The following is a 27,359-nucleotide window of genomic DNA, read 5'->3' on the forward strand; positions in this document are numbered from 1 at the left end:
CACACTACAGACCTGGATTAAAAGTGAAGGGTTATCAAAATTGTCAATAAAACATTTCTCAGTCAAAATAAGTAAAATATAGGGAAAGTGTCATTGAATGAAATGTGTGGCACCCAGCTCTATGTTTGGCTCCCCAAGGTCAGTGCTTGTGCCTATTCCAGAACACTCCGCTGTTACTGCTGACGTTCCTGACAAAGAGCTGCTTTCAGTAATGATCAATTTTTAAACAACATGCCACAATTTTAAAATATAAAATGTTAAAATATACCCCCCCCCAACACCACCATCATGTATATTGGACAGTAGGCTAATGGGCCAAAAGAACCTGTTATTTCACAGTTTGTGACCCTGCCAACAATCAGCCAGATCAGAGGCAAGAGTATGGGCAAAATTTATGTGTTTTTTCTTTTTTCTTTTAAAATCTGGAAATATCGTAACTGACCAGCCTCCCCTGTTTGAAAGACTACCAGCCGCCACTGATATATGCCTACTAGTATGGATTGGCCGTATTTTGTACGGAAAAGTTACGTAAATACGATGTTACGGCAAACAGTGTTATTCTGTACGGAATTATTATAAAGTCTTAAATTCCAGTGAGTTGTTTTTAAATGTCCAAGCGACTTTTTCAATCCATGCGCGATTCACGGCTAGGCTATTTATTTTTACGACAACCACACATGCTGTGTGTGACATGCGCAGATTCCGCATATGCTGTGTGTGACATGCGCAGATTCCGCACATGCTGTGTGTGACATGCGCAGATTCCACACATTTGTTCGCGCTATTTTTGATACGGTGGAATGGCCGTGCATTACACCCAGTCAAAAGGGCAATGGATACGCGCACTGCAAACTGTGTAGAACTGACATTAACATCACTCATGGTGGTCGCGATGACTGCACGCGGCATGTCAACTACAAAAAAACCATATGGAGTATGCTGAAATGGCGAGTCAGGCGGAAAGTAAATCTGGGGGTATCCAGCATTTTTTTATGAAATCTGTGGATGAAAAGACACGGAACGTGACACATGCTGAAGCGGTGATGGTTGACCTGTGCTTGGAGTTGAACTCGCCAATTAGTGCCATGAAATGTGAGTTAAACTTATTCAGTTTCTTTTTACATGTCTGATTTTTATTCACTGAAATATCAAACACTGGCTGTACTTCTTTAATTCAAAGTCTTTTCAGTGTTGCAAGTGCAAATGTACATGTAGTATGATCAAAAACAGAATTTTATGATTAGTGCTGTTGGGATTGTGGCAAAAAATTGATCATTCCACTGTTTTAAATACAATTATAAAAAATGTCATTTTACTCAATGTCTCTTCTGAAGCATTATGCTGAAGTATTTATATATTGGGACATTAAGATAACAGTGTCGGACTCTCTTTGGCATGAAATAAGAATTTTTTTTTTTTATTAGAATCCGTTAACAGGTAGAACATTTTGCCAGGCAATATAATATAAGACTTTTGAGGAGTTACATTCAATACCAATGATTGGTAGTCAACCATAATGTCTGCAAACAGGGAACACTATTGTATTTATAAAAATTTGATATATTGTAGGCTCTAGAAATTTGTTGAGTGGAAATTCAGTTGAGATGGCTGCTCGCGTTTTGTTTATTCAATTCACACAAAACAGTTCTTTTTAATAATTTAAATGTTAAACATATTGGTATATATACCTCTTTATAATGGAAATGCGCATAAATTAATGTTACTGAAAGTCATTCCAAAATACTGAAAAATGTTTTCAAGAATACTGAAATTCAAAATTTGGGGTAGGCATCTCTGTGTGTATGTGTATATATATATACAGTGGCATGCAAAAGTTTGGGCACCCTTGCTGAAAATGTCTGTTACCGTGAATGGTTAAGTGAGCAGAAGATGAACTGATCACCAAAAGGCATAAGGGTAAAGATGACACATTTCTTTAATATTTTCCACAAGATTACATTTTTATTTCCATCATTTACAGGCATAAAATACAAAAAAATGAAAAGGACCTGAAGCAAAAGTTTGGGCACCCTGCATGGTTAGTTTCTAGTAACACCCCCTTTGGCAAGCATCACAGCTTGTAAACACTTTTTGTAGCCAGCTAATAATCTTTCAGTTCTTACCTGGGGGATTTTAGCGCATTTGTCCTTGCAAAAGGCTTCCAGTTCTACAAGTTTCTTGGACTGTCTTTCATGCACTGCTCTTTTGAGATCTATCCACAGATTTTCAATGATGTTTAGGTCAGGGGACTGTGAGGGCCAGGGCAAAACCTTCAGCTTGGGCCTCTTGAGGTATTCCATTGTAGATTTTGAGGTGTGTTTTGGATCATCGTCTTATTGTAGGACCCATCCTCTTTTTAACGTCAACTTTTTTTTTTTACAGATGGTGTGATGTTTGCTTCCAGAGTTTGCTGGTATTTATTTGAATCCATGCTTCCCTCGACCAATGAAATGTGCCCTGTGCCACTGGCTGCAACACAACCCCAAAGCATGATTGATCCACACCCATGCTTCAGAGTTGGAGAGGTGTTCTTTTCCTGGAATTTGGCACCCTTTTTTTCTCCAAACATACCTTTGCACATTGTGGCCAAAAAGTTCTATTTTGATTTCATCAGTCCACAGGACTTGTTTCCAAAATGCGTCAGGTTTATTTATATGTTCATTTGCAAACTTCAGACGCTGAATTTTGTGGCTCAGACACAGGAAAGGTTTTCTTCTGATGACTCTCCCATGGTCATATTTGTTCAGGTGTCGCTGCATAGTAGAACAGCGCACCACCACTCCAGGGTCTGCTAAATCTTTCTGAAGGTCTTTCGCAGTCAAACAGGGGTTTTTATTTGCCTTTCTAGCAATCCAACGAGCAGTTCTTTCAGAAAGTTTTCTTCATCTTCCAGACCTCACCTTGAGCTCCACTGTTTCTGTTAACTGCCATTTCTTAATAACATTACAATCTGAGGAAACAGCTACCTGAAAATACTTTGTTCTTGTAGCCTTCTCCTGCTTTGTGATCAATTATTTTATTATTCAGAATGCGAGGGAGTTGCTTAGAGGAGCCCATGGCTGTTGATTTTAGGGACAAGTTTGAGGAGTCAGAGAATTTATACAGCTTTGAAATCTGCATCATCTGACCTTTCCTAATGAATTTGAACAAGTCACAGCTCAATAAGCTAATTAAGGTCTGGAACCTTGGTAAAAGTTACCTGAGAACTCAAATGTATTGGGGTGCCCAAACTTTTGCATGGTGTTCCTTTTCTTTTGTCCACTCTCCAATTGTACAAAACAAAAGTAATACACAAATCTTGCAGAAAATGCTGAAATGTCTTGTCTCTACCTTTATGCCTTTTGGTGATCAGTTCATCTTCAGCTCACTTAACTATTCATAGTAACAAACATTTTCAGCAAGGGTGCCCAAACTTTTGCATGCCACTGTATAAACAGCACCTGAAAAAGGTCAAAATCTAGAGACAAATTACAGAAAAGATGAATTAGATAAAACGGTGCACCATGAAAAATAGAAAAGATCAGCACTACCCTAATGATTACACACCAAGCACATGACAAGGATACCGATATTTTAAACATTTTAAGCGTTGCAGCTGACCTGCTGGAAGTGTTGCACAGCATTAAAAGATAGAACTGATTTTACTGCTATGCACAATTATACACCACCATATCTTTCATCATAATTAAGCAACTAGTTGTACTTATGGGTTTGTGGTGGCTTGCTTTATTTTTCCATCTTATTTAATTCATGCTAATACTGCAAAAACCAGGTTTCATAAAATCAATTTAAATTTTGAAATTATAAATCCATAAGACCCAACATCAGAAATAATTTTGCATACAAGGCTTTATTAAATTGAAGATATGACCAGATAAAAATATATAAAAAAAAAAGTTAAAATGTATAAAAGTGCACAAAACCTCTTTACAGCATCAATTGTACAGACTTTTGAATAAATAGTATAAATTAGAAAAGACAAATTCATGTTCAGTTAAATCTCTCATAAAGGCACATTAACAGTAACTGAAAATGTACCAAGTAAATAGTTTCCCTGAACCTTATTGGTATTATGCAAATAAACTTGGTAGTCTGGAAGCCAGAGATAACTATTGCTTTTTGTTAATTCACTCCAACAATACAATGAAAATTGAATGTCTTGCTTAATTTCTATAAATGAAATGCCTTTTAAATGTGTCATTTTAAACGTGAACTTCTTTCACACCACTACTTCGGATTATAAAGCTGCCTGAGTAAGGGAAAAAAAAAAAAAAAAACCCGTTGCAAAAAGGTGAAGCGCCATCACCTGTAGAATTTAAAAGTTGCACACTATCACGTTTTAAAAAAAAAAAAAAACATTATTGCTGATTTTTTTTTTTTACATTAAAACACTTAAGTGAGAAGCATGCAGTGGCTAGAAGCAGCTGCCAAAAATAGTTTGTCTTAAAAAAGTCACAGTATCAGATGCTGTTAAAATCTGTAGTGAAAAGAATATCAATATTTACAATTAAAAAGTCACACGATCACACTGAACATTAAGTAATATAACCCAAGATGCATTCATCACATACTGACTTAGCATGCTATAATAAATAGCATTTTGAATATTAATATTAGCATGCACTTTTATTTTTGAAAGGTCTGGCAAAAGGTTTGCAGCCTGCGTTTCATGGCCTTTGACAATAGTAACCAGGAATGGAGAAATTAACAGACACATGCATTTAATGGACAAATTGAACTATATAGTCACTTTGCCACCATTAGTCAACCCATTCAAACCTTGCTAACCAAAACACTTAAAACTGCCCACTCTACCAGCACACCTGGGTCAAATGAGTTTGTAGACAGAGTGGATTTGTTTTACATTTAATTTATAAAAAAAAAAAAAACACCTCACACTCAGCACTGTCAGACATCAATATGCCATATTTCATGAACACTTATAATAACTCAATTTACACAAAGGGAACTAGGAGCCAGACAGGAGGCTTTTGGTGCACTGGAATTGAAAAATATTTACAAGCACTACAACAAAATGCAAAGATTTTACAGTGCCAAAAAATAATTAAAAAAAAAAAATTCTCGTCGTATCGGCAACTTGATCCTGATCCTATGAATATTTACTAATGCCCATATTGAATTTAACTGCTTTACCCCCCTTATATTAAAAATCCAAATCAGCATTTACACAGTCATGTGGGAATGATAGAGTCTGCCACTGGAGACAAAGTAACTGAGCCTTGAGGAGATGCTCGAAGGTGTAACAAGGTCACCAGGTCTCCTTCAAGTCCTCTGCGAGGGGAGACGGCAGTGTGTCAGCAGCGCATGGGGAGTCTGTGGCAGGTGAGGTCACTGCTGGTGGCTGCTTGGGGCTGCAGCAGGGCTTGAAGAGACGAGGGTCGATGATTACTTCACCAAAACGCCCTTTGTACACGATACCACAGCACACTTTCTGTCTACAAATGTAGAAGCATAGAGAAGTGTAAAAACAGACTAGGCATGTTTATTTAAAAAAAAAAAAGTCACCCAATTCACAAACAAGGGTCACGATATTGGGTTCACAACTGATTCCCCCCCACACACAATCAATCTTTGGGAGGTAGGGAATAAGATATTGCTCCCATCAAATAATGTTTATTTGCCTTTTTCAGTTGAAAGCGTATTACTGGTTAAATTAAAATAATGTATAAATAAAATAAGTTCTATTGTATATAAAAAACCCTTTGTTTTTCTTTATAACCAAGAATTAGTTTACACACATTTGGAACATTTAAAATAAGAATTAGTTAATAGGCCATTATTACAAATGAACGTTAACAAAAATAGACCTTTTCTTAAACTTAAGATTTGTACTACCTCCTCCATTTGCTTCTCTTTAGCTTTCTTCAGTCTGTAAAAAGAGAGCTCTGGTTTCTTGATAATCTATTTGTACAGTCAATCACAACAGCCCTTTCCCATTTTTTTTGTGCATTTAGGGCATTAGGAGGAGAGGCGTTACATTCACCTAGGGAGAAGTCACATGTATTCCTGCTACTGAACGTCCTCTGCCGTCTAAATAGCGTAACTACAGCTAGGAGAAACCAAGATTACGCAGCTTGACAATCACGATTTATTTTCACAATTTGAATTGTCAAATGTATATCGTGATTGTCACACAATACATCATTACACACCTAGTCCTCCCTGTGCAAGCACCTGGTATTCCTAGACAGTTGCCCACTTAAGTATTAACCAGACCCTTAAGGCACATCAGGCAACACCAATTTCTATAGCCCTCTGCCCTTCACTGATTACATAGCTAGGGTTACAGTGGGGGCTGGTTCAACTCCCTACTCATCTGCATTCCTGTATGCCTCACCAGATGGCAGTAGATACCATTTATGATGGTATGACCTGATCACAAGTAGAACCCACAATCCCCTGGTAGAGAAGCAGACACACTAACCACTGGGCAACTCACTAGGCCAACATGCCTAGTAGAGACTAAAGTCCAGGGATGTCCAGCCAAAACATGAAACCTAAAAATGTCATTCTAAATTAAATCTGCATTAGAATAAATAGAAAACTGTATAAGGAAAAACAAAATTTATACTTTCAATTACTGTAGAAGTTGAACATACCTAAATGTGCCTTTTCAAACAAACATGCAACATAAGAATTCATCCACAAGTCTTCAGGAACTCTCAAAGAAAAAAAAAAAAAAAAAAAGATGCTAGCATCCATGTCCAGTTCCAGCATATTAGTCACTTTTTTCTGCAGTTTCTACTCTAGCAATGTCAACTTCATATACATAACTATAGTGTTCACTCACCAAAGGATAATCATAACTCCAGTGTTCGCTCACTTAAGAATATTCACAACTTATTGCAGTGTTCATTCACTTAAGGATATTCATAACTCCAGTGTTCAGAACGAAATCACTGAACAAATGTCACAGTCTTATGTCCAACGTCTGTAGCAACCTCTTTCTCCAACCATTCCCAGCGGAATTTGTTTTTCACTATTCTGTCGATTTCTTTAACTCGATTTGCATCTTTACGCTCGATCACAGAGGCTGCCATCTTTCAACTCTGTTTGAAGCGAGCTTACGTACAGCTAACAAACAAGCGCGTTCATTGGTTGTTACAGAGCGATGGGCCAATCACGTACCTCGTTTCCACTGTTGCCAGATTGGGCGGTTTTAAGTGCATTTCGGCAGGTTTTGAACATATTTTGGGCTGGAAGACGCAAGCAGTATATCTGGCAACACTGCGTTTCATCTCAATGACAGAATTACTGAAAGTCGGAACGAATAGGATACGAATGCGGATTTTTGAGCGAAAAATCAGAAAAAATTTTTCAAACTTTGAGGTGAAAAAAAAGCAGAATTCTGTGAATTCGTGGAAAAATCACATCCCTGAAAGTCACATAATTACATTTTGCTGTAGACAAAGATATGGTCAGCTTCTGAACAGACATGCATGTTGTGTTACTGATTGCATTGTATTTAGCAGTGATGGACAGTACACCAATAGAAAGGACCACCTCAGAAAAGGCTTGTGGTAAAATTGCTACACTTATGAATATACACACACCCCGATACTGGTATTAGTCCAACACAAAGGCTCAGAAAAATGCTCCGATGCATTTGATACTGTGTGGTACTATGAGACAGAGTACATGGTCATGCTAATGAACCGACATCATGAAAAGGCAATGGTCTGGACATAATTCACAATAACACCAAAGCAAAGCAGTCTGCATCAAGAGGAGGAACTACAGCATCTTCCTCCACTACAAATGACCTGATTAAACATCACTGCATATAAACAGTATCCAAGTGCCTGAATATGCAGTGCCACATCAGGAACTGTTGAGAAACTGGCACACACACACACACACACAGTTCAGGTCTGTGAGCACTGAGCAACAAAGTCACCAGTGACTTTGCTCATGATGCAATTCCCAGCATCTTGGGCTTGTTTTTAGTGGCCATGCTTGCTGAAAGTGCTCTACACACTCACCTTGTCTCCATGCTCTGATATTCCTGCTGTAATCATGTGCCCCTACATAATTAACCGGTCATTTGTGTTTGAAGTCACTGCTACCACATACATCTATTTTGGCACGTTGCACTTTCTAATGTGTTTTAGATCAAGCCTTGGTTTCCTTTCTTGCAGATTTCTATCACACTCAGATCATGCCCCAATTGCCAATCTTTGAACCATTTTATAAGGGAGGGAAGGGACCCCACACCCCTGACATTTTTTCCATCACTCTTTTACCTTTTCCAGTAGGAGAGGTCAAGAAATGAGAAGCCTGCTGGAGTTGGGCGCCTCTGCTTAGTCTCAATGTCTGAGCCGTCGTCTGATTGGTTGCTGTGGCTGGGAGACTGAGAAGGAGACATGCTGGAGGTTGTGCTGTGGGCATCAGAATCTGGAGAGAAAGAAACAATTTTAAAATGACTGACTAATCATAAAAATGTCACTCAGTCTAGTTACAATTGGACAAACTGCACTGAGGTTCATCAAGTGTGCAATCCAACACCTACTGCTTGTGACAAGCACATTCCACTTCACAGGCTTATCCACTTCACAAATTAAAGGAGAACTGAAGTCATTTTTAAATTTCACTTTATTTCTTAATGGAGTTATTCACTTACGTTTTCAGTTTTAGTAACCTTAGAGGAATCATGACTCGTTTTGACAACTAATTGTTATTAAACATTACACTTATCAGCCCATTTGGTTTTTAGCCATGTTGAAAGTAGTTGGTTTGGTCCACAGCAGGAGTCACTTATCCGCACGAGACTTGTGCGAGAGTTCGAAATATGAAGCATCAGCCAGGTGTCCTCAGCATCACGTCACATTTATTCCATCAAATGAACTGTTTTCCAAACAAAATATTGCACAAAAACCAGTTTAAAATGTCAATTACTGCCTACTTTTCTCAAACTTTCCTGACTGCAATCAAAACAACTTCCGGCTTGATTACATCAGCATTCGAAAGAGGGCGCGTGCATCTTTTGACAATGTTGGCCACTTTGATTTCTGCTGTACATTTTACTTCCACCCTATAATGTCTCGCACAGGTCTCAACAAATCTCGTTTACAGCCATTGCTTTGACATATGGACTGCTATTACATAGTGTATTTCAAACACTCAACTTGCTATAGCAGTGACAAAATAGCCATCAAAAATGCATTCCTATATTTAATACAAGTGAGAAATAGAATTGACAAATTTAAAATAAAAAACCTTAGCCTTCAGTTCTCCTTTAAGGAATCAAAACGACATGCTCGACATTGAACTCACTTTGCCGTTTAAACTTGTGCATCTTCTTCAGCTTGCTCTTTTTCTTCCCATCGATATTCTTCATCTTTTTGGGTTTCGTCAGCTTGAAGCCGGGCCCTGCTCTCGCATCCACCACCTTAAAGAAATGGATGAAGAAATAAAACTCAAACACTCGGCTGATTTTTAAACACGAAATCACTTTGCAAGCTTAATGAACCCAATACGTACATGACTCCAGTTCTTCTTCGAACCATGTGGTAACTTTTTCCATCGCTTTACGAGCAGTACACAGGCATTGCAGATGTCACCGACTCGGTCTTCAGATAAACTAACAAAAGAGAATGAAGCAAAGATGAGGAAAATCCGTAAATATCGAACAGTGGGAGAACAGCCAGATGAAGCTGTAATATTTATTCCGGGATATTAATGTTGATATTTGAAGGCTTTCATGCATCAAAGTTACAGATAGGAAGTGATGAGCCATTCATTCTTGACAACTACCTGCATATTTAATTAAGACAACAACTGTCACATGTGCACTCAAGCACAGTGAAACTCATCCTCTGCATTTAATCCATCTGAAGCAGTAAACACACAAGTGAGCAATGAGCACACACCCAGAGCAGTGGGCAGCCATGCAACAGAACCCAGGGAGCATTTGAGGGTTAGGTGCCTTGCTCAAGGGCACTTCAGCCAAAGGCCACCCCATGTTAACTTAACCCCATGTCTTTGAACTGTGGGGGAAACCAGAGCACCCACAGGAAACCCACACAGACATGGGAAAAACATGAAAACTCCACACAAAAGTCCCCCCATCAAGCCCAGCTTCCTTTCCTTAAAAATATATTTGCTTTAAAAAAAAAAAAAAAAAAAAAAATTCTTAAATATTATCAAATAAAATTTTAGACCAATTCTCATAGTAATAAGCTGGTTGGACATTTGACTGCTTTTCTATTCCTACCTCACTGTGCTAAGTTTCATCTTCTCACCTGTTCCTTGCTGCCTAGAGTTTCCACAGGCCTTGAAATGTGACATGATTGGCTCATGCTGCCATCATTATCAAACTGAATAGAGATGACGTTTCAATGACATAACATTTTCGCTGGAGACAAACACCCCAAACACTTAATTTTGATCAAGCAGTATTAATTCAGGCAACTGGCCTTTGCACCGATAAGCAGCAAAACGCTGTCAATTGTTCAGTCATTACAACTTGCTACATCTAGACAGAGGGGAGTGGAAGGGGCGAAGCTGTATGATGCAACACATGAATAAACAGTTAGATGAAAAGAGTAAACAGTAATATATTAAGGCTGCAGTCATCCTCACCCGAAGCAGAGGCGGAAGGTTTCCTCGTATCTGCTGCTGTCTGTGAACCGGGAACTGGAGGACTTGGTCTTGCAAATGCAGCAGCCTTCATGGCTACGATAAATCTTGGATTTGTGAAATCCAAACATCTCTGGTTGATCCTGAGAACGCAATCAAAACAGACAGGGTATAAAACTCCTAGCAGTGGACGTGATACTTTAACACTTGTTAAACTGTTGCAAACTTGTAAATGAAAAATCCAGACCTTTTGAAAAGGTTTTATAATCCACAAAACTCATTACCAGTACAAAGACAAAACCGCTAAAACAAGCAGACTCCACAAGGGAACAACCAATTTATAACCAGTGCCTTGAATTTACTTTGATTGGGGTGAGGGGAAACTTTAAAGCTGCACTGCCTTTCAGATTTTTCAAGTGTAGGTCATTTAATTATTTTTGTTTAGTCGACTCAAAGCTACAGAATTCAAAAGTCACAGACTTCCAATTTATTCATTTTTTAAAATCTAAATAGAACAATTAATGAATTTACAGCCACGTGGCCCTAAATTCTCCACTATTTTTTCCTGCTTCACCATGACGCAATACAAGATACTACGTCATGCATCACATGGTGGGCTTTCCCTGTTTGTGCAAGGCATTGTAGGATACAAATTTGAAACAGGAAAGGGAACCGGAGGACACGTGTGCGCGCATGAAACGTGAAAGACCGACTACAGTAACAAAGTGAGAGGACGTTATGTTGTGAAGGAAAGGAAATGCAGAATGAAACTAAACAATCAGTGGTCAGTGAGCACTTTGATCAACTGTTTGTTTAGCAACAGAATGATGCAACTATCAGCACAGTCAAAGGTAAACCAATGCATGCACACAGACTTCCTCAGTACACTTGACTGCACGAAGCGAGCGATTTACCCTCAAATTAAATAACTTCCCAGCCACAGAATGGCCCGTTTTAAGATATTACAGAAATAAACATACAATCAATGACCAAATTTCATCAGTTTTATGAAAGTCAAAAGGCAGTCTACTTTTAAGGGCGAAAATGCTGATTCCAGTTCTTCTTGGTATACATTTCATAAGTGTCTGTTTAGGCAGAGAAACTTAAAATAAAATTAAAAAAAAAAAAATGTACCTGGGAATAATGTGTCAATGTAAACTTGACACTGTAAAGGGATTCATTCCCAGACCTGGAGAGCATGTGGGAATTGAGGGGGGGGAAAAAAAAAACTCTTTGGATAAGTATGAGCTGTCAAATCTCTCAGGCCTTTTGATCACCTACTTAAAGGGCCTGGGATGGAGATCAGAAAATTAATTTACAACAACTCACTTAGCCAAAGAGCATATTTCCCCTCAATTCCCACATGCTCTCCAGGTCTGCGAATGAATCCCTTTACAGTGTCAAGTTTACACCGACATTCTGTTCAGATACACTTGCATTTTAAAAAATGCAAAGTTTCTCTGCCTAAACGGACATGAAATTTATACCAAGAACTGGGATCAGCATTAGCATCTATTAAAAGCCTGACTTTTCATATACATTTTTTCTGGCAATCCCTTAAACTTGGATTCATGCTCAGGAGTCATCCCCAAGTGAAGAGTGAAACCAAGATGATTTGGCTTCAGTCCAAGAGCAAGAAGTGCACCAAAGACAAAAAAAAAAAAAAAAAAAAAATGTGCTTTATTTTTTTTCAATATCAGATTCATAAAACCGAAAGTACATCAGGACTTGAGTGGAGTTTACAGAGAGAAGTCGGATCCAGCCTTTTTAAACCGATTGTGCATTAGAGGATTTTAATAGTGGTGTTTATGTGCACAAGTTCAACTTGGAGCGCGCGCGCACCTTGAGTGGATGCTGATCAGATCAGCGTGAACAGCTGAAGAGTCTCTGCGCCTCGACAAAAAACACCAAATACAGCCACGACACCTCGGATATTTAGTCAGGAAATACTGAGTGTGTTCTGGAAACGTGCGTCTTTAGGGTTATTTTAATAACAAGCCATATTGAGGTATAAAAAGCAGCGAGTTTGGTAAACTAACGTGTTGTATACTCATGGACGCGCGAGACAAAAAAAAAAAAAAAAAAACCACCACACAGAGTGGGAGGTCCTCAGTCTTCCCTTCACTCTCTTAAAGATCTGGATTTATACCAAAATTCGTCTTAAGCTGGATTTCTACACATGTCGGATTGAATCTTTGAACAAAAACGTGTCTCTGTTCCTTTTCTTCAAACTTTTCAGCCATGGAGAGCGCCAAATCTCCCCTCAGACTAGAGTTAGCTATTGTTAGCATGTTGCTGCTGCCATGCCATGCCACGCCACGCGCCGCGTCCGTGCACGAAACATACACACATACACACCATTGTTTAAACGTACATATTCTCACCGTACACACAAACTAAACACGCAACGCAAACCGTCACGGTGTTTAATTCCCGGCTTCACACAAAACAACAACAACTGCAGTGCTTACCGTAGGAAACTTTGAAATTCCGTCCGTTTTTATTCCTCCGTACTGCGCATGTCTTACTACGACGGACCGCACGCGCATGAATGGAGGCGTCTCATTTGCATACAAATACCAGCAGGGGAAACAGCGCGGTTCGCAGGAAATCCATATAAGGAGTGTCAGCGCCTCAGTTTTTAAACATCCACTCCACCAATCAATGAGCTCGCTTTTCGCCATTTAAGAATGTTGCATCCTGGGATATGTAGGAGTATATACTCTGAGCGACGTGTTAACGAGCGTTTAAAGGACTCGCATTCCCAGAATGCTGTGCTCTGGCGTAAATAGCGTCGTGTTTATTTTTTGCAAAAGAGCGCGAATTTTTTTTTTCATCTCCACAAGTATTCAGACAAATCCCGCCTCCTGCACATATAAACAATTAATGTCTGAAAATGTCTGTTAATGTCTGAAAATTTAGTTTATTGTAGTGCCAATGAGGTGATTATACGTATATGCCTCTATAGATAAACAGATATCTCTGTCTGTCTGTCTGTCTGTCTGTCTAGACTTGTCAGGCTTTCCAGTTAGGTATATGAATACTTGGGTGGCACGGTGGTGTAGCGGTTAGCACGGTCGCCTCACAGCAAGAAGGTTCTGGGTTCGAGCCCAGCAGCCGGCAGGGGCCTTTCTGTGTGGAGTTTGTATGTTCTCTCCATGTCTTCCCTCTGGGTGCTCCGGTTTCCCCCACAGTCCAAAGACATGCGGTTAGGCTGAGGTGCCCTTGAGCGAGGCACCTAACTCCCAACTGCTCCCCGGGTGCTGTTAGCATGGCTGCCCACTGCTCTGGGTATGTGTGTGTTCACTACTTCAGATGGGTTAAATGCAGAGAGGAATCACACAAGTGTGTGATGAATAAAGTTGTGGTTGCTTTCTTTCTTATTGTAGCCCATCTGATACCAAACTCCATCCATCCTTCCATCATTGGGACGGGTGACCACCAATGAGTCAATAATCGTTTAAGAAGAAGAACTTTATTTATCACACGCTTGTGCATTTAACCCATCTGAAGCGGTGAACACACACGTGAGCAATGAGCACACACACATACCCAGAGCAGTGGGCAGCCATGCCTGGGGAGCAGTTGGGAGTTAGGTGCCTCGCTCAAGGGCACCTCAGCCCAAGGCCGTCCCATATTAGCCTAACCTGCATGTCTTTGAACTGCAGGAGAAACCGGAGCACCCGGAGGAAACCCACACAGACACGGGGAGAACATGCAAACTCCACACAGAAAGGCCCTCGCCGGCCGCTAGGCTTGAACCTAGAACCTTTTTGCTGTGAGGCGACCATGCTAACCACTTACACTCATAGGCTAACGTGCCACCCATGAGTGATGGCCCATTATTAGCACCGTGGTGACACGTCATAGATCATGATGTTGTTATGAGTGTATCATGTAGAAAAGCATTACTGTGGTTTTACTGTCACTGCAGGGTCGAGAAACAGTTCAACATCCAAAAAAATATCCAGCCAACAGCAGTACTGTAGTCAGAAACTGTTAATACACACTGTTTATGGAAAATGATGAGTTACAGCCACTAGTTGTACACATACAAGGTTAAATAATAAAGCTGGTGAGTCTGATAAAGTGGACAGTAAGTGTACAGTACGTGATGCACTCATCCTAGCACCACATACAACAATGCCGGTGTCAAGTAATATCGGTTAAGTGATGGTAATGCTACATTGATGGACGGTGTACTGTACTGGGGCCAACACAGCTATACGTAGATATGGATATAAAATGTACCTATATGGTAGATGCCAGTGGTGAGTGAGAAATTATGAGCTGTCCCGCAAAGTACTCCTAAAGCTATAGAAAGAGAAACCAAGAAAAGACTGGCTGACCATTTTGAATTAAGGAAGGTGTTATCCTTTCCAGTGGTTGAACATGTGAAAACCTGTTCAATATGGAGAAAAAAAATGAAATGAAGGAAGGCAAGGAAACCTAGCTCATCTATACAGCTCAGGACTTTGGCACCCCATATAATCAATGTTGTTTCAGCAACTAGCACATCAACAACCATACCATCAGCTAGCTGGCTTCACCTCCTACAGTCTCAGAAGTACTGTCTGTTCAGTGTACTGCGCTTAACTTTTTTGTATTTTTATAGAGGGAAGTATAGCTTGAAGAAAAGCTTCATGGGGAATCTGGTTGGGGGGGTCCATCTCAGAAACCGGTCTCTCATTTGGGACATTATGGTCAAAAAATAAATTTTCTAATTTTACTTTTTTTTTTTTTTTTTTGCATTTACCTAACACTCAATGTTTCTTTTGTCATGTTTAATAAGAATAAAGATAGCATCTTGCTTTATCTGGCCTCCACTATGGACATTTTGTTTTATTACAATTCAAATGCTTTTGTAAAATTGATTTATATATAAAATAACTACATCATGAAGAATTAAAGCCCCTCCTTCACAGATGAGTGAAAATATTGAATAAATTTCCTCTTTTTGATTGCTTGGGTTAAAAATGCCAAGTTATGATGACTGAATTAATTATTCACTTAAATATGAATAATATGATACATTTTGGGTATTTGATATGGCGAAATAGGACACAATGGAAAAATCAAGAACACACCGGAAAGATGAGAATAACGGCGGTGGTAAAAGAACAGCGACTGTACCGGCTGAAGGTCGCGCGGGTCTCTGCTGCGGCGCGTGAGCATCGGGACATCACTACTGCAACGGACAGAGCGCGGAGCGAGGCAAAATAACTGGCCGTAGATTCTATCAAAAATTCGATCTAAATTGACCACGGTTGCAAAATATTGGCCAAAAATATGCAAACACTACGAAATATGAAAGTAAGATGAAAAAGAAACATTCTATTGCCTTATACTGCAAGACTAAAACAAAATAAAACCGTCAAAACTCACCTTTTCAGTGATAACGTCCGAACAGATCACCCGCGTAACAGAAAGACCGCAAATGGAAGCACGATCAACTTCTAACTGTTGGAGTGGAAAATTCCATTCTACACATGCAAATTGTTAATGTGTGTCCTTCCCCGCACACAAATAACACGCTACGGTAAAAAAATAGACCACAACTCATTTTATAGCTCAGAAATTCATACAACCCCGATTCCAAAAAAGTTGGGACAAAGTACAAATTGTAAATAAAAATGGAATGCAATGATGTGGAAGTTTCAAAATTCCACATTTTATTCAGAATAGAACATAGATGACATATCAAATGTTTAAACTGAGAAAATGTATCATTTAAAGAGAAAAACTAGGTGATTTTAAATTTCATGACAACAATGCATCTCAAAAAAGTTGGGACAAGGCCATGTTTACCACTGTGAGACATCCCCTTTTCTCTTTACAACAGTCTGTAAACGTCTGGGGACTGAGGACACAAGTTGCTCAAGTTTAGGGATAGGAATGTTAACCCATTCTTGTCTAATGTAGGATTCTAGTTGCTCAACTGTCTTAGGTCTTTTTTGTCGTATCTTCCGTTTTATGATGCGCCAAATGTTTTCTATGGGTGAAAGATCTGGACTGCAGGCTGGCCAGTTCAGTACCCGGACCCTTCTTCTATGCAGCCATGATGCTGTAATTGATGCAGTATGTGGTTTGGCATTGTCATATTGGAAAATGCAAGGTCTTCCCTGAAAGAGACGTCGTCTGGATGGGAGCATATGTTGCTCTAGAACCTGGATATACCTTTCAACATTGCTGGTGTCTTTCCAGATGTGTAAGCTGCCCATGCCACACGCACTAATGTAACCCCATACCATCAGAGATGCAGGCTTCTGAACTGAGCGCTGATAACAACTTGGGTCGTCCTTCTCCTCTTTAGTCCGAATGATACGGCGTCCCTGATTTCCATAAAGAACTTCAAATTTTGATTCGTCTGACCACAGAACAGTTTTCCACTTTGCCACAGTCCATTTTAAATGAGCCTTGGCCCAGAGAAGACGTCTGTGCTTCTGGATCATGTTTAGATACGGCTTCTTCTTTGAACTATAGAGTTTTTAGCTGGCAATGGCGGATGGCACGGTGAATTATGTTCACAGATAATGTTCTCTGGAAATATTCCTGAGCCCATTTTGTGATTTCCAATACAGAAGCATGCCTGTATGTGATGCAGTGCCATCTAAGGGCCGGAAGATCATGGGCACCCAGTATGGTTTTACGGCCTTGGCCCTTACGCACAGAGATTCTTCCAGATTCTCTGAATCTTTTGATGATATTATGCACTGTAGATGATGATATGTTCAAACTCTTTGCAATTTTACACTGTCAAACTCCTTTCTGATATTGCTCCACTATTTGTCGGCGCAGAATTAGGGGGATCGGTGATCCTCTTCCCATCTTCACTTCTGAGAGCCGCTGCCACTCCAAGATGCTCTTTTTATACCCAGTCATGTTAATGACCTATTGCCAATTGACCTAATGAGTTGCAATTTGGTCCTCCAACTGTTCCTTTTTTGTACCTTTAACTTTTCCAGCCTCTTATTGCCCCGTCCCAACTTTTTTGAGATGTGTTGCTGTCATGAAATTTCAAATGAGCCAAAATTTGGCATGAAATTTCAAAATGTCTCACTTTCGACATTTGATATGTTGTCTATGTTCTATTGTGAATACAATATCAGTTTTTGAGATTTGTAAATTATTGCATTCCGTTTTTATTTACAATTTGTACTTTGTCCCAACTTTTTTGGAATCGGGGTTGTACAAGACCAGCTACCATCATAACATATTCTCTAAGAAAGATATTCTATACCTAACTTTCAGCTTTCGTTTTAAAAAACAAAATCGCAGATTTATAACTAAATTTTTATATGGTGTAGTGATTTTAAGTTCCTACTTTTGGTGAGGTAGTGACCTTGACCCTGAGGCTTTCTGTTTAGATCAAAACACACGATCGTATTGGTTTGGGGTATGTGGAAAATGGAGTTACAACGGTGATCAAATATTTTGCATGATGTTTTATTACGGTTATGATTATTCTGTGAGCACAGGCGCAGATAGAGGGGGGGACGGGGGGGACTCGTCCCACCCAGATTTAAATTCACTTCGTTCGGTCCCCCCCACTTATAGGGAGGAAAAAACGTCTATGCTGTCTTTCTTTGCATAAGGCAAACCTCACGGAAAAATCAAAAGACTAATTACCATTCGGTTTATTGAGGTGCACGGCAGTGTATACATAGTTGCAACAACTCACATAAAACAAAGACTGATATTCGGTTGGTTGAGCTGCACAGACTGCACAGGTTGCGAGATCGAGCTTGGTTGCTATGGTAACCCACAACAAGTTTGACAGGCATATCGGGGTTGGTTTGCTGGCAGCTTTGTCCCCCCCAGTTTTTTGTCCCCCCCAGTTCAAAAAACGTATCTGCGCCCCTGTCTGTGAGCGCACCAATCCTTAGGTGTATAAAGTTACAACTTAAAATACAATTAGTGATAACTGTAGACTTTTCAGTGGACTACAACCTTTTTAAGGGAATGCGATGTAGTCAACCATTTATCATGTCCCAGATCAAGCCGCCATTTTTCCACAAATTTGCAGAATTTTTGCCAAATTCTGAATATTCACATCAAAGATTTAGTTTTATCTGTATTATTTCTTTCATCATTTTATTTCAAATTAAAACGAACATCACCATTCAAAACCGTACAGTTTATTGACTGTGAGTACATTTAGTGGGGTACCCCCACAGTACCCAGTTTCTGAGACGGACCCTGGGATTAGAGGTGTGCATTGGGATGTGTATCCTGTTGGAGGAATTAAAAAAACCTTCAGGTTTAGGCAAATAGATACACAACATTAATCATGTCAATAAAAACAAAGGCTCGTTTTCATTTTGTTAATCTTTTCTCCTTCTAATCATTTACACTTTAAAGATGAGCCATAACACCAGTATGGAATTCTCACTTTTAATAATTTTATACACTGTACACTGTTGCTCACTTATTAAACACTACATTACACACAGTCCTGTCTAAAATGTACCAAGAGACAAAGGATGCATTTTTAGAGCATTCTGGTGTAGAGATTTCCAGAAAACTTCAGAAGTTTCTGGAATACACATCATACATTACACTAGAACATCTGGACGAAGCCTCCGTTCTGTCAGTGTATTGTACTGTATATCAGTGGTGGCTTCATGGAGATGTGAATATTGCATAGCAGAAACAAATGACGCTGAGCTTGGTGCTTTCATGGAGGCCAATAAAACCAACAATGTGCTGCTTTGTACGGTCTCTGGGGTGTTGCCTACTGGCTGATCAGGTGCAGACCCTGAGGGTTAAAAAAGATAGTGAATTTGTATATTTTATCTAATCTGTATACACTGGTGACACTGGGATTTGAGAAAATTCTGGCTATGAAAATGTGTGAGCTGAACTGGAAAGTTGTTTAATTGGTTTCAGGAGGTCTGAATGTTTTTTTTTTTCCTTCTTATCCATTCTGAAATCAAATGCACTTTGTCATCCTTTTTATGCACCCTATATATCATCTAACATAGTCTAATCTCAGCATGTGCTCATGGAGATTTGCATACTACATTTCAATGTATAAAGTCCCCTGGTTTGAAAAAAACAAGAGCTAATTTCTTGTTTTTCTTGTGTGTATTTTAATTAAAATATGAGTTTCCCATGAGTTATACTTATAAAGCATACTTCTACATCATTTGCTTTTCACTCTGCATTGTGACAGTATGGATTAGATAAACCACAGAGCAAGCAACTTGACAGACATATCAAAATAATACTGCTCTTCTTTGAAAATATATTACCCTTTTTTCTTTCTTGAGCGCTCTCCTTTTTTAAATACAGCTGTTGCCAGGAGTTCACAATAACAATGAAAATATTGAGCTTTCGATTAAAATAGTATAGCACAGGTGGGCTATACAGGTGGGATCGTAATACAAAACATATCTTAAATGTCTAACAGCGACAGCGTCGAGGATAAAAATAATGACACGTTTTGAAAAGGCTCATTGCACTTTATATATGGCAAACATGACAGTAGCTTTAATGTAAGCCAGGTGTAGTCCTTTTGTTCAAGTCTCTTCATGTAAAAAACAAAACAAAACAAAACAAAAAAAAGTAACATAGTCCATGGTCCCCGCTGATCTGCCTGGATTATGTTTTTCTTCTTCTTTAGCGTAGCAGGAGGGCAAGCTTTTATATTCCAATCCCTTTGACCAGAGAGGCCTCCAGAGTAATGTTGAATTCTTGCAAAGTCTGTAACACTCTGATCAAAGAGTTCACTAGAGAACGGTCTTTTAGCAGTGCCATGTCCTCATACATCTGTGCTGTGATGGGACAATCAGCCAGCAGAGCTATCCAGTGGTGAAGCAAGTGATCTCTGAAGGGGATAATACAAAGACCAGGATGGTTAATCATTACTAGGAACGTGTCAGTAATTGGTTTTAGTATAAATACGCAGGTGATTATAGAAAATCGCGCACGCTGTTTGATTGAGAAATTCATATTATTCCTTGATAATCACATTGAGCAACTTGGCAAAACAGTGGCTGATCGCTTCGTCACCGTAAGTGAGGAAGAATTACAAATGCTGAAAGAAAATGCTGTTCCTAAAAGCACTAAAGATGCTGCAAAGTTTGGTCGAAAACTATTCAAAGGTAAGGTGGAATTGTGATTTATTTCATCGATTTCAAAACAGGGCGGCACGGTGGTGTAGTGGTTAGCGCTGTCGCCTCACAGCAAGAAGGTCCGGGTTCGAGCCCCGGGGCCGGCGAGGGCCTTTCTGTGCGGAGTTTGCATGTTCTCCCCGTGTCCACGTGGGTTTCCTCCGGGTGCTCCGGTTTCCCCCACAGTCCAAAGACATGCAGGTTAGGTTAACTGGTGACTCTAAATTGACCGTAGGTGTGAATGTGAGTGTGAATGGTTGTCTGTGTCTATGTGTCAGCTCTGTGATGACCTGGCGACTTGTCCAGGGTGTACCCCGCCTTTCGCCCGTAGTCAGCTGGGATAGGCTCCAGCTCGCCTGCGACCCTGTAGAACAGGATAAAGCGGCTAGAGATAATGAGATGAGATGAATCACATGTGTATTTATACTAAAACAATTATCCGCCTCAGGCTCAGTGAATATACAGTGGGGAAAATAAGTATTTGATACACTGCTGATTTTGCAAGTTTTCCCACTTACAAAGAATGGAGAGGTCTGTAATTTTTACCGTAGGTACACTTCAACTGTGAGAGACAGAATCTTATAAAAAAAATCCAGAAAATCAGATTGTATGATTTTTAAATAATTAATTTGCATTTTATTGCATGAAATAAGTATTTGATACAATAGAAGAACAGAACTTAATATTTGGTACAGAAACCTTTGTTTACAATTACAGAGGTCAGACGTTTCCTGTAGTTCTTGACCAGGTTTGCACACACTGCAGCAGGGATTTTGGCCCACTCCTCCATACAGATCTTCTCCAGATCTTTCAGGGCTGCCACTGGGCAACACGGAGTTTCAGCTCCCTCCAAAGATTTTCTATTGGGTTCAGGTCTGGAGACTAGCCAGGCCAATCCAGGACCTTGAAATGCTTCTTACGGAGCCACTCCTTAGTTGCCCTGGCTGTGTGTTTCGGGTCATTGTCATGCTGGAAGACCCAGCCACGACCCATCTTCAATGCTCTTACTGAGGGAAGGAGGTTGTTGCCCAAAATCTCACGATACATGGCCCCATCCATCCTCCCCTCAATACAGTGCAGTCGTCCTGTCCCCACTGCAGAAAAGCACCCCCAAAGTATGATGTTTCCATCCCCATGCTTCACAGTTGGGATGGTGTTCTTGGGGTTGTACTCATCCTTCTTCTTCCTCCAAACACGGCGAGTGGAGTTTATACCAAAAAGCTCTATTTTGGTCTCATCTGACCACATAACCTTCTCCCATGCCTCCTCTGGATCATCTAGATGGTCACTGGCAAACTTCAGACAGGCCTGGACATGTGCTGGCTTGAGCAGGGGGACCTTGCGCGCGCTGCAGGATTTTAATCCATGACAGCGTAGTGTGTTACTAATGGTAATTTTTGAGACTGTGGTCCCAGCTTTCTTCAGGTCATTGACCAGGTCCTCCCGTGTAGTTCTGGGCTGATCCCTCACCTTTCTCATGATCATTGATACCCCACGAGGCGAGATCTTGCATGGAGCCCCAGACCGAGGGAGATTGACAGTCATCTTGAGTTTCTTCCATTTTCTAACAATTGCACCAACAGTTGTTGCCTTCTCACCAAGCTGCTTGCCTATTGTCCTGTAGCCCATCCCAGCCTTGTGCAGGTCTACAATTTTGTCCCTGGTGTCCTTAGACAGCTCTTTGATCTTGCCCATGGTGGAGAGGTTGGAGTCTGATTGATTGAGTGTGTGGACAGGTGTCTTTTATACAGGTAACGAGTTCAAACAAGTGCAATTAATACAGGTAATGAGTGGAGAATAGGAGGGCTTCTTAAAGAAAAACTAACAAGTCTGTGAGAGCCAGAATTCTTGCTGGTCGGTAGGTGATCAAATACTTATTTCATGCAATAAAATGCAAATTAATCATTTAAAAATCATACAATGTGATTTTCTGGATTTTGTTTTAGATTCTGTCTCTCACAGTTGAAGTGTACCTACGATAAAAATTACAGACCTCTCCGTTCTTTGTAAGTGGGAAAACTTGCAAAATCGGCAGTGTATCAAATACTTATTTTCCTCACTGTAGGTGAATAATAACCTCAACTTCGTCTCGGTTCTTATTCACCAATATTCACTGAGCCTGAGGCGGATAATTGTTTCAGTATAAATACACAGGTGATTATTATAAATAAAAAATCATGTCAAAACATAATTTATTTCAAGCTTCAAAAGTGGCATGCAAATGTAAAAACGGCGTGCGCAGACTCGGGTCACTTATCTATGCCGAGACACGTAAAATACTTTGTTTTGAAATCGATGAAATAAATCACAATTCCACCTTACCTTTGAATAGTTTTCGACCAAACTTTGCAGCATCTTTAGTGCTTTTAGGAACAGCATTTTCTTTCATCATTTGTAATTCTTCCTCACTTATGGTGACAAGGCGATTGGCCGCCATTTTTCTGAGTCGCTCGAGGTGATTATTGAGAAATAGTCCGAATTTCTCGACTAATCAGCCTGCGCGATTTTCTACAGTCACATGCGTATTTATACTAATCACCAATATTAAGTTCGCCTTCCACAAATAATTGTTAAATATTATACAGTGGCTTGCATAAGTACACAGTATAAGAATTGCATATCAGTAACACTGCTTATCATCCTGAGAACCTCATTCCCATAGTAAAGCATGGTGGTGGTAGCACCATGTTGAGTGTTTCCCTTGGCCTCTTGGTTGCTTCTCTGACTAATGCCCTCCTTGCCCAGTCCCTGACTTTTGGTAGACGGCCTCCTCTAAGGCAGAGTCTATTGACCTGGACTGTCTGTACAAGTGGAGTCAAGACTGGAAAATGGATTTTAACGGAAACAAATGTAAAGTGCTGAAGATCTCCAAGAAGAAAACTTCCTCAACAACCATCAGGAACTACACCTTAGATGGCCGACAGCTTGAAAGTGTATCCTTCATCACTGACCTTGGCATAATGGTCTCCAATGATTTGTCCTGGTCAAAGCACATAGAAGTTACTGTTCCTAAAGCAAACAAAATTCTTGGTCTCCTGAAGAGAGTCTGCTGGGACGTACGAGACTCCAGCACCAGAAAGCTGCTATACTGTGCACTGGTCCGACCGAAGCTGGAATATGGTAGTAGTTTGTCGTCACCTTACACTATTAAACATCGAGCCCTCTTCAAGAACGTCCAGTGAAGAGCAACTAAATTCGTACTGAACTATTCCCAAAGCATGACATATAGAGAGAGACTAATTAAACTTAATTTATTGCCTTTAGAATATCGTAGAGAAATATCAGATTTACTTTTATTTTTCAACTCCAGAAATGGCCTTACATCTACTGATATTAGAAACCACCTGCGTACTTTTGAACCATATTATCGTGCACGTAATTATGACCTCAATAATTATAATTTTATTTGCGAACTTAAATCAGGGTTACGATAGGAAATCATACTTTTTCAGGACTGCTGAATTGTGGAACTTGTTGCCATCTAGTACTAAGGAAATTAACCTATTTACTACTTTTAAGACCAATCTAATTAATATTTATTTGTTTAAAAGAGGAACTTATAGTCCTCCAGGTTATAGGGTAGTCACACTAGAGGCGGAATGAGCCGGAAGGAAAATTCTTCATATATTCCGGGATATTCGAAGTGCATTCTAAAAATTCTGACTGCATTCTGAGTGCATTCCAAACATTCAGGCCCGTTCTTGTGGCCGGCCCGAATGTTTTGCTCATGCTCAAAACATTCACGGCACATTCGAAGAGAAGAAATATCGAACGGCATTCGAAGTGTATTCTAACTGCATTCTGACTGCATTCTAAATATCCTTACGGCATTCTAACAGCATTCGAAACATTCTGATCATGTTCGAGGGAAAAATCGAAATGGCAAGCCACTTCAAATCCTGCCAGAATGTCCCGAATGTGCCTCGAATGAGCCAGAATGCCGTCGGAATGAAAATTTTTTGTGTATTCCGGGATATTCGAAGTACTTTCTAAGTATTCGAGCTGCATTTTCTTCGAAACATATTTGGCGGCTATTCCGGGAGCGTTCTGACTGCATTTGAGGTGAATTCGTACAGCATTCGAGGTACCTTCCGACCAGACTTCGGGTGGTATTCGGGCAGCAATCAAACCGCACTCGTACAGCATTCGAAGTACATTCTGAACATTCTTACTGCATTCTAACAGCATTCTAGGTATTCCTACTGTGTTCCAACTACATTCAAACTGCATTCGAAAGCTAATACACCCGGAATGTGCAAGAATCATTTGAGACGGGTTCGAAGCGCATTCTAAGTATTCGAACGACATTCTTACAAAGCTGTAAGAATGTTGGTCAGTTTGAAATTCCCGCCCAAATGCGGCACGAATTTTGAAAAATTTTTCATTCCGGCTGGTTCTGCTTGATTCCTGCTAATTCCAAATAAGTGTGACGGGGCCTTAGATATTAATTTAGCTTGATTTACATTTTACTCCTTTGTCATATTCTTATTTACTTGTACTGTATGTACTTTTAGAGTATATTCTTAATGTATGTAGTATTGTAGGGGGTTAGATTGCAATTGGGATGCAAGTTCTGTTTCTTTCCCCCGTCACACCCCGTTTTAGTCTGAATTATCTGTTTGAGTCAATAATTGGGGGCGGCACGGTGGTGTAGTGGTTAGCACTGTCGCCTCACAGCAAGAAGGTCCGCGTTCGAGCCCCGTGGCCGGCGAGGGCCTTTCTGTGTGGAGTTTGCATGTTCTCCCCGTGTCCACGTGGGTTTCCTCCGGGTGCTCCGGTTTCCCCCACAGTCCAAAGACATGCAGGTTAGGTTAACTGGTGACTCTAAATTGACCGTAGGTGTGAATGTGAGTGTGAATGGTTGTCTGTGTCTATGTGTCAGCCCTGTGATGACCTGGCGACTTGTCCAGGGTGTACCCCGCCTCTCGCCCGTAGTCAGCTGGGATAGGCTCCAGCTTGCCTGCGACCCTGTAGAACAGGATAAAGCGGCTACAGATAATGAGATGAGATGAGTCAATAATTGTTCCTTTTTCTTTTATTTGTGTTGTAATGTATTTTTGGTGATGGATTAATTAAAATCTAAATCTAAATCAAGTCCCAAATTCTTTCAAATTTTTAATAATGAATTTAATGCTCCATGTCATGTTCAAAATTTGGGATTTTTTTAAAATAACCAAACCCTTATTGATAGATTTATAAACTTTTCGGGGACTTGTTTTGACAGCTCACTTGTCTTCACAATGTTGTTTGTTTAGGTACGTTCTCTGGGGCTTTCCAGAAACAGGTGAATTTGGACTGAAATCACACGACACTTTAATTTCACATAGATAGACAACATTCAATGAATTATGAAGCTTCTAACGGCAACTAGATGCACCAGGACTAATTTAGGCTTTTACAGCAACCCTCAGGAGGTTCACAGGGTGAATAATTACAATCCACTATAACTAATATTTCTAAGTTATGAAAGAGAAGAAGGTGCAACAACAGGAAAGCTGTATTAGTAATTAAGTTTGTGTTCCATGTGTGATTTTTGGTTGTTAACCTTCAGATATCTGTGCTTGGTTGATGAAATCATTTAGACGAGATTACTGACTAACCTGGCTCCGAGGCACACGAGCAGCTGGAACTTTCCATCTTTGCCAATGTTTCTGGGGGTGCTGCTGATGGCGCGCATGAAGCGACAGAAATGGCGCACCCTCGTCTGATAGTTTTCATCCTGAGTTACCTGACTCTGCTCGGCACTTTCAAAGTAAACCTGTGCTTTTTCTGAAGGGACAGGATCATACAGACATGGTCCAATATCAGTTCGTACACAACACACTCAAGAGTCATTCAGGATTATTTCAAATAGCATTTTAGATTATCCAGAAAATCCCAAAGGTTTAAATCAACTCGTTTATTACCAAGAAAATCCCAAATAAAGACGTTCTTGAAGAGACGTGGTGACTTGAATCCGTGCTGGAACACCTGCTCGAGAGCCCAGACCAGACCGTATTCTCCACAGAGAAGAAGAGTCAGACTTCCTCTCTGAAATCAGACAGAGAGAATGATTCTCAATAAACATACTCAATAATCTACACTACCGTTCAAAAGTTTGGGGTCACTTTGAAATGTCCTTATTTTTGAAAGAAAAGCACTGTCCTTTTCAATGAAGATCACTTTAAACTAATCAGAAATCCACTCTATACATTGCTAATGTGGTAAATGACTATTCTAGCTGCAAATGTCTGGTTTTTGGTGCAATATCTCCATAGGTGTATAGAGGCCCATTTCCAGCAACTATCACTCCGGTGTTCTAATGGTACAATGTGTTTGCTCATTGCCTCAGAAGGCTAATGGATGATTAGAAAACCCTTGTACAATCATGTTAGCACAGCTGAAAACAGTTGAGCTCTTTAGAGAAGCTATAAAACTGACCTTCCTTTGAGCAGATTGAGTTTCTGGAGCATCACATTTGTGGGGTCGATTAAATGCTCAAAATGGCCAGAAAAATGTCTTGACTATATTTTCTATTCATTTTACAACTTATGGTGGTAAATAAAAGTGTGACTTTTCATGGAAAACACAAAATTGTCTGGGTGACCCCAAACTTTTGAACAGTAGTGTACTTTATTGTGACACTTGACAAAGATAGGTAATAAA

The 27,359-nt window shown here is 40.0% G+C and overlaps 2 protein-coding genes across 2 annotated transcripts in view; both read right to left on the reverse strand.

Moving 5' to 3' along the window:
• Positions 1-3,863: 3,863 nt before the first annotated feature.
• On the reverse strand, positions 3,864-13,138 carry sinhcafl (SIN3-HDAC complex associated factor, like). Its single transcript, XM_060940431.1, has 6 exons — positions 13,071-13,138; positions 10,603-10,742; positions 9,502-9,601; positions 9,295-9,409; positions 8,265-8,415; positions 3,864-5,456 (listed from the first exon to the last, which is right to left on the reverse strand). The coding sequence occupies exons 2-6, from the start codon at positions 10,728-10,730 to the stop codon at positions 5,270-5,272; spliced, it is 681 nt and encodes a 226-aa protein (XP_060796414.1). The 5' UTR covers positions 10,731-10,742; positions 13,071-13,138; the 3' UTR covers positions 3,864-5,269.
• A 5,841-nt stretch (positions 13,139-18,979) lies between these two features.
• The window catches only part of dennd5a (DENN/MADD domain containing 5A), a 158,258-nt gene continuing 149,878 nt past the window's right edge, over positions 18,980-27,359 (reverse strand). Inside the window, exons 21-23 of the mRNA XM_060940951.1 lie at positions 26,621-26,744; positions 26,315-26,483; positions 18,980-20,428 (exon numbers count right to left, since the gene is read on the reverse strand). Of these exons, the coding sequence (XP_060796934.1) occupies positions 20,245-20,428; positions 26,315-26,483; positions 26,621-26,744 (477 nt within the window). The 3' untranslated portion in view covers positions 18,980-20,244. The remainder of the gene's footprint in view (positions 20,429-26,314; positions 26,484-26,620; positions 26,745-27,359) is intronic.

Source organism: Neoarius graeffei, chromosome 15, assembly GCF_027579695.1.
Source record: "Neoarius graeffei isolate fNeoGra1 chromosome 15, fNeoGra1.pri, whole genome shotgun sequence".
NCBI classification, from domain to species: domain Eukaryota; kingdom Metazoa; phylum Chordata; class Actinopteri; order Siluriformes; family Ariidae; genus Neoarius; species Neoarius graeffei.